General features: G+C 44.0%; 1 protein-coding gene across 1 annotated transcript in view; it reads left to right on the top strand.

Annotated features, from left to right (window-relative positions):
- Positions 1-13,018, top strand: part of Ntrk2 (neurotrophic receptor tyrosine kinase 2) — a 342,416-nt gene extending 329,398 nt beyond the window's left edge. Inside the window, exons 16-17 of the mRNA XM_028863139.2 lie at positions 5,657-5,815; positions 7,452-13,018. Coding sequence (XP_028718972.1) covers positions 5,657-5,815; positions 7,452-7,637 — 345 coding nt within the window. The 3' untranslated portion in view covers positions 7,638-13,018. The remainder of the gene's footprint in view (positions 1-5,656; positions 5,816-7,451) is intronic.
- The last annotated feature ends 4,650 nt before the right edge of the window (positions 13,019-17,668 follow it).

Raw genomic sequence — 17,668 nt, 5'->3', positions numbered from 1 at the left:
GGTCCGGGAGCCCTTTCAATATTTAATGCAACCAAGGGCCTCTGGCAGCTAATCATCTCTTAATGGGACTTGCCCTCTGGTCAGCTTGTTTCTGAGGGACTCAAATTTCTGGCTTCCAAACAAGTTATCACTCACTTACTGAGTAAATACCACAAGCTGAAAGTGGCCCCCCAGGCATCATTGGTCTTTGTTGGTCAAGTTTAGAAGGTCCCAGGTCAGCATAATTTGTCTTCAGACACCTGTGGTTTCAGAGTGAGCTAGATATTGGTATTGGTCTGTACTTAACCTTCCTGTGCGCCTCCACTAAACACTGAGTGGAGTCTATTGGGGACCTGAATTGCAGAGCGAAAGGGGCCGTGTAAGGAAAGAAGAGACAATCAGGGAGACTAAGACAGGACTGGCGGTTGGAGTGGGTCCACACAGAGACCTTCGGGGAGATGCCAAGCATCAGGATTAGTCCTGGACTGACTGCTAGGGCCTTCCTGAGGATAGTGGCTGCCGAGGAGAGGAAGTGGATGTGAACAAAGAGGGCAGACTGCACTTTGTGAGAAGCCAACAGAAGGGAACAGCTAATGACATCACTTCCGTCTTCCATTACCCAGTGTCTCTAGGAAATGGGCTGTGCATTCCTCACTTACTATTAACACAGATAAAGATACTTTGTGTGTGTACAAAGCAAGCAATAATGAAAGGAGCCTAGGCTGTCAGCATGAAGAGAAGATATGAAGCTGTCTTTTTTGTTTTGTTTTGTTTTTTTGTTGTTGTTGTTGTTATTGTTGTTTTCGGAGTGCTTGGGCCTCAGACATTGTTCTCATTAGCTTTGTTGGGTTAGCCAAGTTGCAGTTAACAGCCTTCATAGTCAGCAAGTTCCTTTGATTGTCCATGGTTTTGCTGCCTTCTTTAATCTCTCATCTTTTTCTTGGCCTCAGAAGAAGTGGGGACCCAGTGGCCAGGCTAAGATCAGTACTTCCTCAATTGTGAACCAAGAAGTCTTCCTAGACCTCATTTCTGGGGAGGTGTAGCCAACTCCATAGCCAAAGCACTGTGCAGGCGTGGTTCTGAGGAGTGGGCTTTCTGAAACATCTTAGAGAGTGCTTACCTCCGGGCTGAGTGTGATTTGGGTTGTATTTTAAGAAGTTAAGAATCTCATTAATTAATTATTTTTTAAAAGATTGATTCTAAGTGTGTGTGTGTGTGTGTGTGTGTGTGTGTGTGTGTGCATGTGCGCGCGTGCGTGTGTGCACATAAACATGAACATGAGTGCAGGTGTCCGTGGAGGTCAGAGACAACTGAACTCAAGTCCTCTGCAGAGAGCACTGTGAGCTTTTAACCACTGAGCCATCCCTCCAGCCCCAGTTTTCTCTCTCTCTCTCTCTCTCTCTCTCTCTCTCTCTCTCTCTCTCTCTCTCTCTCTTTTCTGCACTAGACAACAAAACAAGAAAATTTCCTACATGTAAGCCAGGACTTTGGACTTTGTTTGATCTATTGTTAAGACATTGTTAAGAGATTGGAGGTGGGATGAGAGCAGCAAATACCGGTCCCTCTTAGGGAATTTCTCCAAAAGCAGCACACTGTGGGATTTTCTCCAAAAGTAGCACACGTGGAAACCCACCTTTTGCTCACCAACAATCCCTTCAGCTAGATATAAATGCGTTAGTGTTGTTTCTCTTAGGGAAGGTAATAAGTTTACAGGAGACAGTATCTGATGAGTTCTTAAAGCTACATTAAGGGCACTGGACAGCCAAGGACCTGTAGGTGGGAGGCTTCCTTGAAATGAGGGAGCATGAATCTGCCTTTAAAGAACTTTGGTTGCAAGGAGATGAATCTTTGCAAGAGGCGTGAATAAGTTTTCTCTGGGTGAGAAGATATGATTTGGCTTTCTGACTTTACATAGAACATGTGGTAGACCATCAAGAAATGGAAGAGGTTTGTATGTGGCTCTGGGCAAACGGACCAGTGTCTTCTCTCAAGAGTGGCTGTCAGGTATGTTGGGATAGTTGAATGGAGATTCTTTGTCAAGGGTGAGGTACTAGCTGGTGATGGATGATTGGCAGGGCAAAGTGGTGGTGTGGAACTGCAGAACCATGGCATGTTGTACTGAGAGTCACCAAGGGCTAATCCTAATCTTCTCCATCCAACCAGTCAGAACAACAGGACCAGCCTGGGAGGGTGGTTAATAACATATGAGGAACTAGAAACAATTTATAAATGACAGACTCCAGTCAGCTCCCCTGCTCACTGGATTTCTATCTCCCCATCTGTTCCATTACTTGTCACACTGAAGGGCACTCACTCTGTCCCAACCTGACTCTTGGAGCACACTCAGCACCATGGGCCAGTGGGCAACCAGAGGCAGAAATTCAGATTCCCGGTGTCATACTCAGGGATCACATTCAACAGGGATCACATTCAACAGAGATCACACTCAACAGGGATCACATTCAACAGGGATCACATTCAACCTCACAAATATTTAAGCAAGGCTGCGGGCCAAGCAGCATGGTACAGAACAATATCTCCTTGTACTCCACTATGAGTAGATTGTAGTTCTGTTTGGCCTGGAAGCCATTGAGTGTCTACAACAAAACTATGACAGCAATTTGCTACTACTTTAGTGGGTCTATTCTTGTGGCATGCCTCAAAATCCTGAGGAAACAGCCCCAGAGGGCTGTACAAGGTTGTTCTAAATGGGCTTAGAAGACTTGTGGACCCTGCCTGAACTCATAGTAGATTATCCCACCACTCATATGTCTGAAAACAGAAAAAGAAACCATTCTTTACAAAACACATGTGAAATCCCCAAAGAGATCCTGAAAAGAAATAAAGTGAAAAGCAGAAAAAAATCTGGCCCAAAGAGCTCAAGCAGAAAATAAATGACCTGATGGGAAAACGTGCAAACCAAGACGTGAGTGTCAGCACACAGGAGCTTTTCCTTTGGCCGCTCGCAGCTCTAGGCAGAGCCTCGTCCGCTTGCGTCATAGTCAGTGTAGCTGTGAAGCCACTGCAGCTGAAGGGTATGGGAGTCCTGTGGGTTGATTCTTCCTCCAGTGGGGACACAGAACAACACTTCGGAGGAGGAGCCAACCCTTGGGAGCCCTTACACATTAAGATTGTAAAGCAGTTTGACGAATGTGTACTGAAGTATTGACCTGTGACAACCTGGGGAAGCATCACATCCTTACCCACAGTTTAGTCAGGGAAACTAGGACAGACCAGTGTTACTACTAGTCAATATTAGGACAGCCGACTTTTAGAGAAATAGTACTTTTAGAGCCCAAAGTTTCTGTTGGTGGAGAACACAGCGTGCTACTGTGGTACTCAAGCCAAAAGGAAAGTGTGGAGTCTTGAGAGATCAGTACACCCCAAAGTATGCAGACGCATGGTTCTAGAAGGCTTTTCTCCCACAAATATATATCCATATGCTTTAGTAACTACAAAAGTTCTCATTTGTTGAACTTCTCTGATGCTTGAACATGACTCTGAGATTTGAATCTCCAAGAAGGACCAAAGTGCAGGTTAGTGATGTATGAGTGACAACTCTGAGGGGCCGTATGCAAAACCTGACACTGGTTCACACCTCAACATGTGTTGATCACAAACTGGATTATAACTTCAATATTTCCATAAAGCAAATGACTGTATCTTTCCCACTAAAGTCCATGCTGAGTTCCAGGCTTTGCTGGAGCCTTCTCTACCATCCGGTCGTGCACCCCTTTGAGCCTTGGCCTTCCAGGATTTCTGAGAAACTCAGGGTGGTGTATTCATAAATGGCTCCTAAACAAAGATCTGCAGAGGAAGGAACCACTCCCTCCCCCAAACAGGTTCCTGTCTCAAACCCTATACCTTCCCAGAAATATTAGCGGACACTTGACCTCCTTGTTCAAAAGTCTCCCTTCTGATGCATTAACACTATGACTTGGCACAGCCAGAAGACAAAGCCACAGTCATCATTATGACCTGTCCCTCTGTAAGTCTTACTTTAACCCCTGAAGATCTGTTTTTTGGTAATGAGGAGTAACTAGGACGTCAAGGCACACACCAGAGCCAGCTGTACTGTCGCCGCCCGCGATGATAAGCTGAGGATGGGAATGCTGTTGGGGGAAGAGAGCGTGAGCTCTGGAACAGTTCCCCTTTGATTTTGTTTGTGTCGGACCCAAGCAGAGCTGTGCTGCTTTTAGGACGTGAGTGGTCCCCAGTAAATGTGCGCTGTGTCGATGAAAAGGGCAGTGGGGACAGCTGGACTTTAGGCTTGTCTGTCCCATGTGTCAAGGTGTCATCTTGGGTAAATCCTAACCGGTGATGCAATCTCACTGTCTATGGCTCACGGAAGCACTATGTATGTTCATGACATTAGACGGAGGAGTGGGCAGATGTCTGTAAACTGTGGAAAACTCCCCCAGTGTGTTCTCAGAGAATATCAACGAGACAGGAGTGCATGTTCTCAGACCTTTCTGGAATACGGCCAAAGGGAAAGTGTACCCAGTTTGGGAAGCATCAGGGCCAGTCTGTCTCCATGTGTCCACAGAGCAGTCCTCCTTTGCTCTAGTAAAAGCTGCCAGGGCCTGGGGCATCATTTACCCTCGGGCCATGAGTCCTTCTGAGAATCCAGAAATGTTGGGCCCTCCATGTACTTCAGAAGCTTCTCTTTGTCGGTGTTCTGAGCACAGTGATGAAGGGTCAACAGGACCAATATTCACAGTCTGACTATACTATGCATGTAGTGTACGTCCTCTTGGTTGGTCAGGGTCTGTGCCACATTGGCTGTAGTCCCAGGAGGAAATGTCACCACCACTTTCAGCCGCATGGGCAGAGACATTTCCTTTGTATAAGAAATCAGAAACCGATACTGAAAATGAAAACTGGGCAGTGATTCCATGTGGTGTTTATGTTAAACCATGGGGCTGTCAGTGTCACTCAGATCTAACTCAGGCCATTGAGTGCCAGTGTGTCCTGTGGCCTCAGTAGTACCAGGGGTTGCCAGGATGAGAAAGGAGATCCTCAAGCCACAGGGCTACTGCACAGGAACCAGACAGCTTGATGAGTGACCAACCTGTAATGGCATTCTTTTCTCTACAACATTGAAAACCACCCACAAGTCTTCTGTGTCAATCAAGATTCTGTGGGTGCGCTAATGCTATTACCAGATAAGGCCACGGCTTGTGTTCTCACTAGAAGGGCATTTTTCTTTTAAAGTAAATTTATTTATTGTGCTTAATAAGCTACATAGCACCCTATTGTGGAGGAGACTCTAAAGCATGGAGTCTAAAAACACAGTTCATGTACCTTGGTTGCTTGTTAGTAAAATGGGAATAATAACTTCCATCTTGGGTACTACTAGGCTGGGGTGCAGTCCCCTTGCTTGTTATCTTGGTCAAATTTATCATGTTTATTAATAGACAGGTCAATTCCTCCAATAGAAGGTATGTGAAGGCTTTTGTAAATCCAAAATGGAATAGTCTCTACTCTTCTCGGGCTTTGAGGAAAGGGGAAGTGCGAATAATATTTGAAACATTGTTGTGATGAGTCTTTGCCCTCTGACTCTGTTACCTGAGATGACAAAGAAAGGATCTACCCCTTGTAAGAACAATCTCCCCACAGCAACCTTCCACACTGGTTCCAGATGACTGACACTCCTTGTTGATACCTTCCCTGCCAGGTTGGTGGCCACACGATGCTGCCCATCCGCTGGATGCCTCCAGAGAGCATCATGTACAGGAAATTTACCACTGAGAGTGACGTCTGGAGCCTGGGGGTCGTGTTGTGGGAGATCTTCACCTATGGCAAGCAGCCCTGGTATCAGCTATCCAACAACGAGGTATGCAATGGTTTGGGAGAGACACCCCCAACACACACACACACACACACACACACACACACACACACACACACATATGCATGTGCACACACCACCACCACCACCAGAGCTGAAATCTAAGACATGCAGCCTTAGTCTGAGGGCTCTTGTGCTGGGAACCAGGGCACAGTCACACACTGCTTTGCTTGAGACAGTAGCTTTTCCCAGACTCGTTTTAATAATTTTGGAGAAAAAGAGGTTTGTTGACCCAACCTTGCTCCCGCTAACGACGGGGCTGAGAAATGATTTTTGTGCTGCTCATCTACAAACTAAGAGCAGTCTTAGTGACCCACGCCCCTGCGTCTGGCAAATATCCCTGTACTGTTCCAGAGAAGTTGCAAGGCCCTTTCATTTTTCAGGCTTTACCAGAACATTAACTACTAGTGAGAAGCTCAAGCATTGGTTTGCCTCTTCCAACTCCTTTGCAAAATAAAGTTACCTGTTGGAATCCATGGGTATTGTTTCCAAGAACCCCCTGGAGACCAAACTTTAGAACACCCCAAGTCCTTCTACGAGATAACGTAGTATGAGTCACAGCATCTCGCTCAGCGTCTCCTGTCCCTCTCAGATCCATGCCTGTCTTTTAATTCAGCTCTGATACACAGTGATGCTAATCACATCTGCTGCCAGGGGGTCCCTGTCAGTCAACACCTTACACAAAAGTAATTAGGTTTCTATCTCTAGCTGGTAAAACCTGAAACACGCAGGACTTTCTATGTGAACTTTAGATCTCTCTTTGTGAATCAATCAGGCCTTTGCCAGTTTTGTGAAACCATAGTGGCTCTCTTCCTTGTGAGAAAGCAGTAAGAGGGTTTCCTTTGAGGCTGAGGCAAAAGGATCACGAGTTCAAGGCTAGCCTGGGCTACATAGCAAGACCATACAGAAAACAGAAAGAACACATGAGAAAGAACATCAAGAGCATCCACACCCTCCTTCAGAACTTGGCCAAGGCATCTCCTGTCTACCTGGATATCCTGGGCTAGGGCCCTCTCCCCAGATCACCCTTCCCAATGCACTCCTCAGAAACAGAAAACACGTCTCTCACTGGGAATCTACAGGGGAAGACTTGGTGAAGGAATGGAGAGGAAAGCTGCATGCTAGTGCTACCATACAGGCACAGGGAAAACTAATTCTAGAACTCTGCAGCATTGTACTGGGACTGTAAACTGTAAACATTATGTCTTCACTAACTACAAATGAAATGTTTTAAAAGAACAAACAAACTGGTAACTGATTGGCAGCCCCTCAATAGGGGCCAATAGAGCCACCCAGTAGAATAATGTTCAGCCCCTTATAATGAAGATAGAATTGTATGCTGAGCTGGAAGGGAGGACTTGGAAGCTTCCCTCCCAGTACAAAGACATGGTAAATGGTTAAGGAGATACATGTACTAATTGTCCTGATGTAGTCAGCACACATTGTATACATATAAACATATGTCTCAAATTGTCATGCTGGCCTCCAGAAATAAGCAGAGTGGTTTGACTTGACTTCTTAAAAGGTTAAAAAGAGGAGAGACCCTTCCTTGCCCCTCCTGTACTGACATCCCACACCCATGGCTTTTCTCCCACTAACCCTGCCTCTGGTCTCCCTCCAGGTGATAGAATGCATCACCCAGGGCCGAGTCCTGCAGCGGCCTCGCACGTGCCCCCAGGAGGTGTATGAGCTGATGCTGGGGTGCTGGCAGCGGGAGCCACACATGAGAAAGAACATCAAGAGCATCCACACCCTCCTTCAGAACTTGGCCAAGGCATCTCCTGTCTACCTGGATATCCTGGGCTAGGGCCCTCTCCCCAGATCACCCTTCCCAATGCACTCCTCAGACTGGCCGGCACGATGAACCTCTTAACTGCCGCTGGGTGTCCTGACCTTGCTGTCCATCCTTCTGACAGTATTAACAAGACAAGGAGCGGCTCTCGAGGGAAGCAGTGTGTACTTCTCCATCCACAGACAGTGTTAACTCGCTTCTGGCGTTGTCTCCTTCTCTCTGCCCATCCCCTTTGGTTTCTTTCTTTCTTTTGATCTTTCACCTTTTATTTTTGGTCTTCCCTGCTTCATGGTCCTCGGCCTCTCTCCTTGATCAATCTGGCTTCTGTATTCCTATTAACTGTACATAGACAAAGGCCTTAAAAAACCTAATTTGTTATATCAGCAGACACTCCAGTTTGCCCACCACAACTAGCAATGCCTTGTTGTATTCCTGCCTTTGATGTGGATGAAAAAAGGGAAATCAAACATCTGACTTAAACCGCCACTTCCGATGTACAGACATGGGGCATTTCTATGGATTCACTTCTATTTATTTATTTATTTATTTATTTATTTATTTATTTATTTATTTTTACTCTTCTGATTGTTTTCTGGTGGTTTTAGATTGTGTATGAAAAGGAAAAGTTGTATACAATCTATGAATATTTTGTCTGTGGGAGATGAAAACCAGAGAGAGAGAAGTGTTTCTCTAAACTACAGCATGATCGGAACAGAGACACCAATGGGGTCATCTGGGGTCAGTCCCTGCTTAGGAAAACCCAGCAGCTGTTAGTTGGGAGGACCATGTTCGGCACCGTTCCCTGAGGACCTTTCTGAGGAGGAAAGAGGATGTTGAACTCTGCATCATGGACGGAGTTTCCAGTCACAGACACTGGCCTGCAGAGGAAAGAAAAGACGGCTTCCATGGGACCCAGAGGACACATCATACATTGAGACAGTGCACGGTGGTTGGGCATGATGGTAGCGTTGATGTGTTCCTCAAGGGTTATCTACCAAGCTTTCGTCAAGTTCAGTGGGAAAGAGCTAGATTCTCACTCAGATACTGTTTCAGGGTCAGATGGGAAAATCTGAGTCCTTGATAAAGACAGGAGACACTCTCGATTCTGAGGAAAGTTTCTCTTACCTTGAATTTTTCAGACAGCAATTCCCTCCAGTCCCACCCTCCACTCTTTCCTGTCTTTTAACTGTGCAAAAAAACTGTGCATGGTCTTTGTCAATACCTATGTGCAGAAACTACTGCTCCAGCTGTGGTGGCCTAGGTAGGGCAGATCCATAAAAGGTCTAACTTATGCAACTTAGGGAAGGTAACCAGATCAGCAGCTGAGAACACTCTACAGTTGGTGGTGATAAGCTTACCTAATAGGCATGCTGATGCCTGGTGTCTTCATCTGCCTCAGACCCTCAGGAGTGTGGGACAGGCAGAATCCATCCCGGAGGGAAAGGAAAGCTCTCTTGGGGGCAGCACCTGAGTTCCCATTCAAGTGTGTGCAGGTCAAGTCTCTTGCTCTGGGCTCCGTTTGGGAGAGTGTGGTTTCACTCATATGTACTCATTGTCAGTATGCTGTTTTGTTATCTATACTCCATTAAAAAAAAGTAAAAAAAAAAAAAAGAACAAGAAAGAAAAAATTAAAAATTGACACTGTATGGCTAATGGGAGGCTATGTCCAGACTGAGCCTGGAGATATGCTTCTGAGTATGATCATTGGTTTTTCTAAAAGAGTGTAAATTTAAATAGAAATTTACAGTCATTAGGGTAGTCAGTTAAACCAAGAGAGAACAGCATTTCCGTTTCTCTGTCCCCTCTGTGAGGGGAAGTTCGATAAACTTGACATCTTTATAACATGAGCCAGATGGGAAGGGAGCGACTTCATTCACCTTAGCGCATTCTATTTGGTATTTATTTCTGAAGGTGCAAGAGCTCTGGGTAGGTTTCATCTGTGCCCATTAATTTCTGGAGCACTGTGTTTTCTAGTATAGACTTTGAAAGCAGCTTCTCACAACAAAAAATAAAAATAAAAAAACTCAGTGTAAATTAACCGAGAACAGAAGGTGATCCAGTGGACCCTCTCACGGGAGGGGTCGCTCAAGGCAGATGCTGGGGTCCTTTCTGCAGCACTGGCCCGTGGGAGATGGGAGTCACTTGTCCTCTTTGTCCACTGAAACAAACCCTCCAGAATACCTATAATACTATAACGAAAGCCATATCTCTGTGATATATACGGGCAGGTATATATCATATAGAGGACCCGTGGTACTGTCAAAACACTGTGGAACTGTGAAGCGGTAAAGCAAAGGCAGATTCCACCAGCGATGACCGAGGAACTGGCCCTGGTCTGTCGCTCCGAGTCTGACCAGTTGCCCTGGAGAAAAAGCTGCAAGTTGCTCAGCAGCGAATAGAGGAGATGGCACTGTAAGAGGTCAGGGTCAGGGGAGCCATGCAGGCTTACGTCGAAGGTCTGTAATGAGAGTGTGAGAGCATGAAAGCATTCCATTCCCGTTCTGTGTTTTCCTTGGCAGGAAAAAAGCAAAAAAAGAGATTCCTTATACTTTTTGACAAGTCTCTGAAGGTCTTAAAATGAAAGTGTCTATGCAAGTGCAAAATTTTGTAGTTATTTATACTGATTATTATTATTATTAATTATTATTATTATAGGTCCCTCTGCTTTGTCAAGAATATGTGCCAGTTTCAGAGCATTGCAGAACATTTGATTGCTTTTTAAGTAGTTGGGTGAGCCAAGGACATCTTAAAATAGTTGTCACTATTCATCTATTATCCCCTTTCTTGTGGTATGTTAATTTTTAGAAAAGAAACACTCTTGTTCTAAAATGTATCCCTCTCCAAACAAGACAAACATGGTGGCAGCAAACCAAACTCTCCACCCCAAACCACAATGGCATCCACTCCATTTCTAAACTACTTGATGGTTTCTGAGTGCTTTTTACATGTGTTGGCAAATTATTCATATTTTTCATGAAGGAATTGGGATTCAGAAGCTCACAGGCCATGGGCTTCACCCAAGTCTGCTCACTAGACATGTAACAAACAAACGACATTCAGGAAGGAAACCATGCCAGCATGTCTGTGAAGCAGGAGGGGAGTTGGGACAAAAGAAAACATGCACGGTACATGCAGATGACATGTTATATCATGTGCTTCTGCTCCTGGCTTCTGCTGACTCTCATACATTGAACCAATGTCACAATCAGCCTCATCTAGAAAATGCTTCGAACACTGCTGTCAAGGGTTCTATCAGAATTCATGCACACATGCTCACATCAGCTCCACTTGTGGTGTTTTCATGTACTTATATATATATAAAATATATGTTATAAACACTTGATTTATACATATACAAATGCACATGTGTAGTGTGTTTGTGTGTTTATGTATAAACATATAGGCACATGGTAATAGAATAATTATAAGTAGGGTGCAATATGAATAATTTGCTTAAAATTTGCTAAATAACCAAAACTTTCTGATGTCGTGTGACACTGGTGTTTCCACTCTCCACGTGGGTAAGGACTACACCACTTTCAACTCCGTGCAGTCCTTGGATGAAAGCTTTGTTGAAAGCCACATATTCCCTGAAACAACCGACTGAAAGCCATCCTCTACATTGAATATGTTCTCTGGCTCTTTGCAAAGGAAAAATGCAGATAAATGGTCTCCTTGTGCACAGGTCCAGGAAGGAGACGTGAGTTCTCCCCTTTGCACATTTGTACTGTGCTCACCTTTTCCATTCTAACCCCATTCTAGATGCAAACTACAGTGTTGTTGGGAGACTTGTGTCTTGAAAGCTGATGGCAAAACATCCAGGAATCCACAACAAGATGGGCAGCTTGTAGTTACCCCTCATCCACATGGAGAGCAAGAGCCATGGTGTGAAGTGCTGTCTTTCCCAAGGCCTGGACAGTGGGATCCCTGGTCAAGGGCAGAGTTTTTTTAAACCTCTCCTTTTGCAAATAGGACTGCCAGCAATACCTGGCATTAAGTCATTTCTAATTTCTAAAATGGCGACACAGACACATGCACCCTCATTGCTCTGCTTCTACATCCCTTATAGAGGGCTTCTATTTCCAAACTTGACCTTCGGTTTGGCCCTGTATCATGGATATAGGAAATCTCACGAGAGGAATGGCTAATTGCTAATCCCCAGATGTCCAAGTTTTCAGTCTAAGCCAATTCTTCACAATGTATAACTGGAACGTAGAGACTCAGGTTGTGATAGCTCGGACATGAATTTCAAATGCTATTGTAAAGAACTGGGGTGGGAGGGGTTTGTAGTTAAAGCAACAGTAGTGCAGGAAGACATATTTTCTTGTTGTCAGGGCTGGAATCAATCACTGCTGCTGAAGTCAGAGGTTCTTGACTGTTCTTAGCTGTGGCAACCTTCTCTTCTTTCCCTTCAACTTTATTTATTTATGTTTTCATTTATTTATTAGCTTTTGGTCCATTCATTATAAACATGAAGCAAAAAATATTACATACATGTAAATGTGTTGCAAGCAAAACACTGTGAATCTCACAACCACCTCCAAGCAACTATGCTGCCATGCTGATGTGTGTCTCAGGAGAAGAGATGGGAAAAGCTGGGGACGTCATTTTGCAGCCTATGCATTCTGGGCCAGGTCCACGTTTATTTTATTTCTTTGTAAGTTAAGAAAAGTGATCCTGAGTAGAGGATCAACTGAGGAACGGCCGACTGAATGTTCAATGAGCTAGGCAAAGTATCATAAGCCGCTTGTAGCTATATGTTTGGGCAGGAAGGAAAAACATGGAAGATGGAGAAAGGAAACTTGATGTAGAGGGCTCTATCTTACAGCTCGTATAGCTTACTGTTGCTTAAAATGTATACAACAGCTGGAAATATTTTCAATACAAGGTATTTGAATTAAATGTGAATTTTAAATCTGTACTCCCTTAAGGAATGAACATATTATGGCGAAATCTCTCTCCCTGCGTCCCTTACAAATCTGCCTAGAGACGTGGACGCCTACATTTGCTTACGCACCAGACAGATGTTTGTATATACAGGCCATACACACACTCATTTCGACATCTCTCTGCAGACAGATTGCCCCTTCAACAGTGACCTGGTATTTAGAACTCTATCTTTTGGTTGGTTTATTTCCCTTTTAATGTGACGTCTCTGTGCCGATCTCTACAGGCCTGTATTTGTTTTTGCAATCTGTTTTGAGGTCCAGTGCTTCACTGAGACTCACTGCATCTTGGCTGATTTCAAAGTGACACCTGAATACAGTGTTTAAAAAAAAAAGTTTGTTTGTAAATCATGTGACCAGCTTCTCTCAACCTGACATGGAATGTCTCTTGTACTACAGTGTATTTAATAAAAAAACGATGTCTTACAATAAATAACATCCTCCATGAGAGGCTAGGAGTGACAATGCTTACTTTTTAAAGATGTATAAGATATCTGCAAAGGATGGCACAGTATTTTTAAGTGCATGTGTCTTCAGTTAAGGGTGCAGAGATACCAACAGTGTTCATTACCTGAAAGCAGTGACAGCAAGTGGCTTCTGAGAGGGAGAAACTCTCTGATCTCACAGCTGAACTTTTAAGTCACATTGTATATACCTAGAGTGCTGTTGCCCATTACTTCACACTGTGACAGTATGTGACATTTCTGTCTTCACCATCCAGTCTGGAATCCTGCAGTCACTTGTGGCTAACAGGTCTTTAACTGTGGCCAGTGTGGATGTAGAACAGAATATGAAATTGTATTTAATTTCAATTAATTTACATTTAAACTGCCATGGTAGGCTAGCAGCGGCTATGCTGGTTGGGACAGAGGGAAGGCAAGCCTGTAGCATCTAAGAGCGCAGGCACAATCTCCTGAGTACGTGTTGCAGCAGCCTAGAGCTGGGCTGTCCCTGGGAAACTGGTGAGCCAGAGGTGGAACTGTTTCCCAGGGCTTCATAGTCACCTTTACCAGTGTCTGGCCTCTTCCTCTACATGCTCTGGGAGGCCCAGAAGCATCCATACAGCTCTCCTGGAATAGGCTCCAGAAACATGCAGTTTGGCTGTGTACACCCGAAAGCAAACGCCCTTAACAGTTTTCTCTTGCGCATCTCCCCCCAGTGGTGAGGGTGTATATTTCCTTAGGTTAACAAATTACGGCAACTGAGCAGAGACTGGGAAGTTCAGGGCTGCATCAGGTCCAAAATTTCAAACAGGGTTATATATCTCACTCAAGGAAAGTGGATTAAGGAAGAAAATATAACCACTAATGCCTTGATTATCCACAACAGTCTAGAAGTCCTAACTCTGCTGCGCCACATTTCATATCTCTATCATTGCTACAGTTACAGTGATACCAATGGAAGCCTGAAACCCAAAGTCAAATGTTCTGGAACCTTCACTTGTTTCTCTGTATATCCCATCTAGCCTTCCTTATTCCAAATACCTTTCCATGCACCCTTAGGATACTTAACTTCTTCAATGTGGACATCACTGCAGAAGTACTGTGACTACTTCCCACACTATGACAGGCACACTGGTTTTTAGCATAAATTACCTGTGGTAATATTTTGTTTGTGCTTTAACAAATAAAACTGGCCTGAAGATCAAAATGTGGAGCTAAGCCACTAGTTAGACATAGAGGCCAGGTAGTGGTGGCATACACCTTTAACCCCAGCACTCGGGAGACAGAGGTAAATGGATCTCTGTGAGTTCAGGACCACCCTGGACTACATAAGACTGATCCAATCTGAAAGAGAAACAAAACCAGGCAGTGGTGGCACACACTTTTGATCTCAGCACTTGGGATCTCACACCTTTAATCCCAACATTAGGGAGGTGGAGACAGGAAGTGATGGCTGGGCAGAGAGAGGGAAAAAGGCAGGGGATGGGGAGAGAAAGGAGCTCACTCTCTTTGGGCTGAGGAGTTGGTGAGGTGAGAGGTGGCTGTGGCTTGTTCATTTTTCTCTGATCGTTCAGCATTTACCCCCATATCTGGCTCTGGGTTTTTATTAAGACCAATTAGGATTCGTGCTACATTACCTATTTGAAAGAATGATCTCCATGTACAGGGTGCTAGGTGTATGTATTAGTTTCTCTTGGCTGATGTAACATAACAAATGATCACAACAAATAAGCTGCTTTGAGGTAACACAAATTTATTTGCTCAAAGTATTAGGAGCCAGAAGTCTGTAGGTGAGAGAGTTGGCAAGGTTGTACTTCAAAGGTTCCTCACCGTTGCAGACTTTGGGATTTTCTTGTGTTCACTGATCACATCACACCAATTTCTGCCTCCCTATATCATATGTCTCCTTTGCTGGGTTATAACTTCATAACTGACTTATTTAATTTATATAATTTCAAAAGTGACTGCCTATAGTATCTGCCGAGACCACTGTGGAAATGTCAATCAGCTTTCTGTCACTGTGTCAAAGTATCTGAGATAAGCCACATACAAAGAAAAGTTTACTTTTCCTCAGGGTTTCGGTCCATGGTCCCATGGCACTGGGGCTTTGAACTGGTGGCAGCAGGAGGTTATGGCCCAGTTCTGTTTGCCTAGGGGTGGCCAGATAGGAGGAGGGGAGAGGAAGGGAGACAGACGGAGGAAGAAACAGCCACGCAGGTCTTAATATTCCCTTCCAGCGCACACCTCCAGTGAATCTAATGTCCCTACCCTGGCCCACCTCCTAAAAGTTATGCTACCCCAATAGCTTCATGGGCAGGAAACCAAGTCTTAATATTCAGCACTTAATATCTTAAACAGCATTTAATATTCAGATCACACAATGCTCTGTCATTCCTATGAGCTAAGGTATCAGCCTACAGACACAGGATCTCCAGCAGTGAGAATTTATAACTAGCCAAGAGGATACATTGTTAGAAACTGACCCATGAATTATGTGTTTACTATACACCAGGAAGATTCATATACTAATTCCTCGCATTCTCACAGCTCCAGACAACAGACAGAAATGTAGTGTCTGGCTGGGATAAGGAAGCCAGCCATTCAGCTAGGGTCAGAGGCAGCAATGTTAACTCAGAGCTCAGGATATAGGCTTCTGAGTCCTCAAACACTTAGAGAAATAGTTTAATGACCTGAGTCTGCAGGGATGGGCCTATGAGCAGACAAATGAAGCCAACAGTCATGGTCCAAGGAGACTAGAGAGTTTCTGGGAAGTTGTGCTTTATGAGCTTGTGTCTGTAGCTGTTCACCCGTAAGTCAGGTGGAGGATGAGCCTATAGACAGAGGAAACTATCTAGCAATGGGGTTCTGAAGCAAGAGTCGGGGTGATGTTAGAATTGGGATTTAGGGACAGCTTTTGCTATACTATCTCTAGTTAGTCATTTCCCTTGGCTGGAACTGTATGGAGCCCAAGGTTATCATTGCCCACTTCCTATCTACAGTTGAAGTTTCATAGTGAAAACACAGGTCAGAAAAAATTCCTTCAAATTAGCATGACTTATTGTCTAGATTATGCCCCCATGTAGACCAGGGACTTTCTCTCTTGGACCTTATGTGGAATGCAAAATCAAAACAGATGTGATGGTAGGCTTCTGCCAGGACCAGCCCTGACTCTACTCACATCGGATGATGACAAGGAATGCCAGAGGACCTAGGGAACATTCATCACTGAGAGCTACACTCTGGGAACTAGACAGTTGGGCTTAGCCATTCTTCTGCATTCCATGTAAAAATAATGGTGTCCATATAGTGGTTCTGTTTCTGATCTTCAGAGTTAGCCATGACACTCCAAAACCAAGGGGGAAAACAACATATGCCCTTTATACAAATTAACAGACCTCCTCATATTGACTTCTTTGGAAATTAAACACCACTTAACCCCTGCCCTCATTTCTTACACAGTTTGCTTAGTTGCTGTATATCTCAAGTATATTGTAATCTATGATTATTTTTCTTGCCTGTATAATATCCTAATAATAACCCTCAAACTTACTTGGCAGTTTGTCTGAATATACACTACAAAGTTGGGAATTTTCTTGGAACTTTTAAAAGAATAATGGATTGGCTTTGAGATTCCAGTGTGATTACTGGAAAGTAGAGACTTGTGTCACCACATCTTTTACTCCCTCCCTCCCTCCCTCCCTGCTTCCTTCTGGAAGTTTCTTTCTCTTCATCCTTAATAGTATGAAGTTTTATGGATATGACTCCCATCCTCAAATTCATGACCTCTTCTTTAATTATCATTGTGATACACACACACACACACACACACCACCACCACCACCACCACCATCACCATCACCACTACCACCACCATCACCACCACCACAACAACAACAAGAACAAGACAACCCCCCCCCACACACACACAGTATTAGTTTCCCAGTAGTTATTTATTGTGAGGATACATCAATGAGCCCTTTCTATTTGTTGACATTTTGTTGTTGTTAGTTTGGGGATTTTTAAAGGCATTTTGTTTATCTATTTTCTGGAACTTCTATTATTTAAATATTGGCTTTCTTAGCCTGGACCTGTAATGTGTATGTTTTCTCTTATTTTTATAGAAGAATTTAAGAAAATATGTATTTTGAGTTCTGCTATTCTCATTTTTCTTCTTTGGAGAGACTTTATGCTGAACTTAGAATAAAATGAAGGCCAAGTGAGGTATGTGCCTGTAATTCCAGAGTTTTCAGAGCTGAGAAGAAGGAGCATTAACTTGAGGCTAGTCTAGGCTACATAGGGAGACCCTGTCTCAACAAAGAACAAATAGATTAAAATGACAGTTCCCTGCCGTGGTCTACAAGGTCAGAAGGCATCATTCTTAAAACCTTTAGAACTACATTCACCTCATACGTAATCCTCTCACCCACCTGTCAATATATTTATTATCCAAGAATTCCTAATTCTATTCCTTCCAAAAATGCTGTAATTCTCCGATTAAAAGACCCAGGACCCGAGACGTGGCTCATTGGTTAAAAGCACATATTATCTTGCAGAGAACTCGTGTTCAGTTCTCAGCACCAACATTAGGTGGCTCAAATCTAGGGATTGTGACACCCTCTTCTGGCCTCCTCATGTACCAGCATACACATGGAATACA

Source organism: Peromyscus leucopus, chromosome 5 (genome assembly GCF_004664715.2).
Source record: "Peromyscus leucopus breed LL Stock chromosome 5, UCI_PerLeu_2.1, whole genome shotgun sequence".
Classification (NCBI taxonomy): domain Eukaryota; kingdom Metazoa; phylum Chordata; class Mammalia; order Rodentia; family Cricetidae; genus Peromyscus; species Peromyscus leucopus.
The sequence above is the reverse complement of the archived record's forward strand: the minus strand, read 5'-3'. Positions and strand labels throughout refer to the sequence as shown.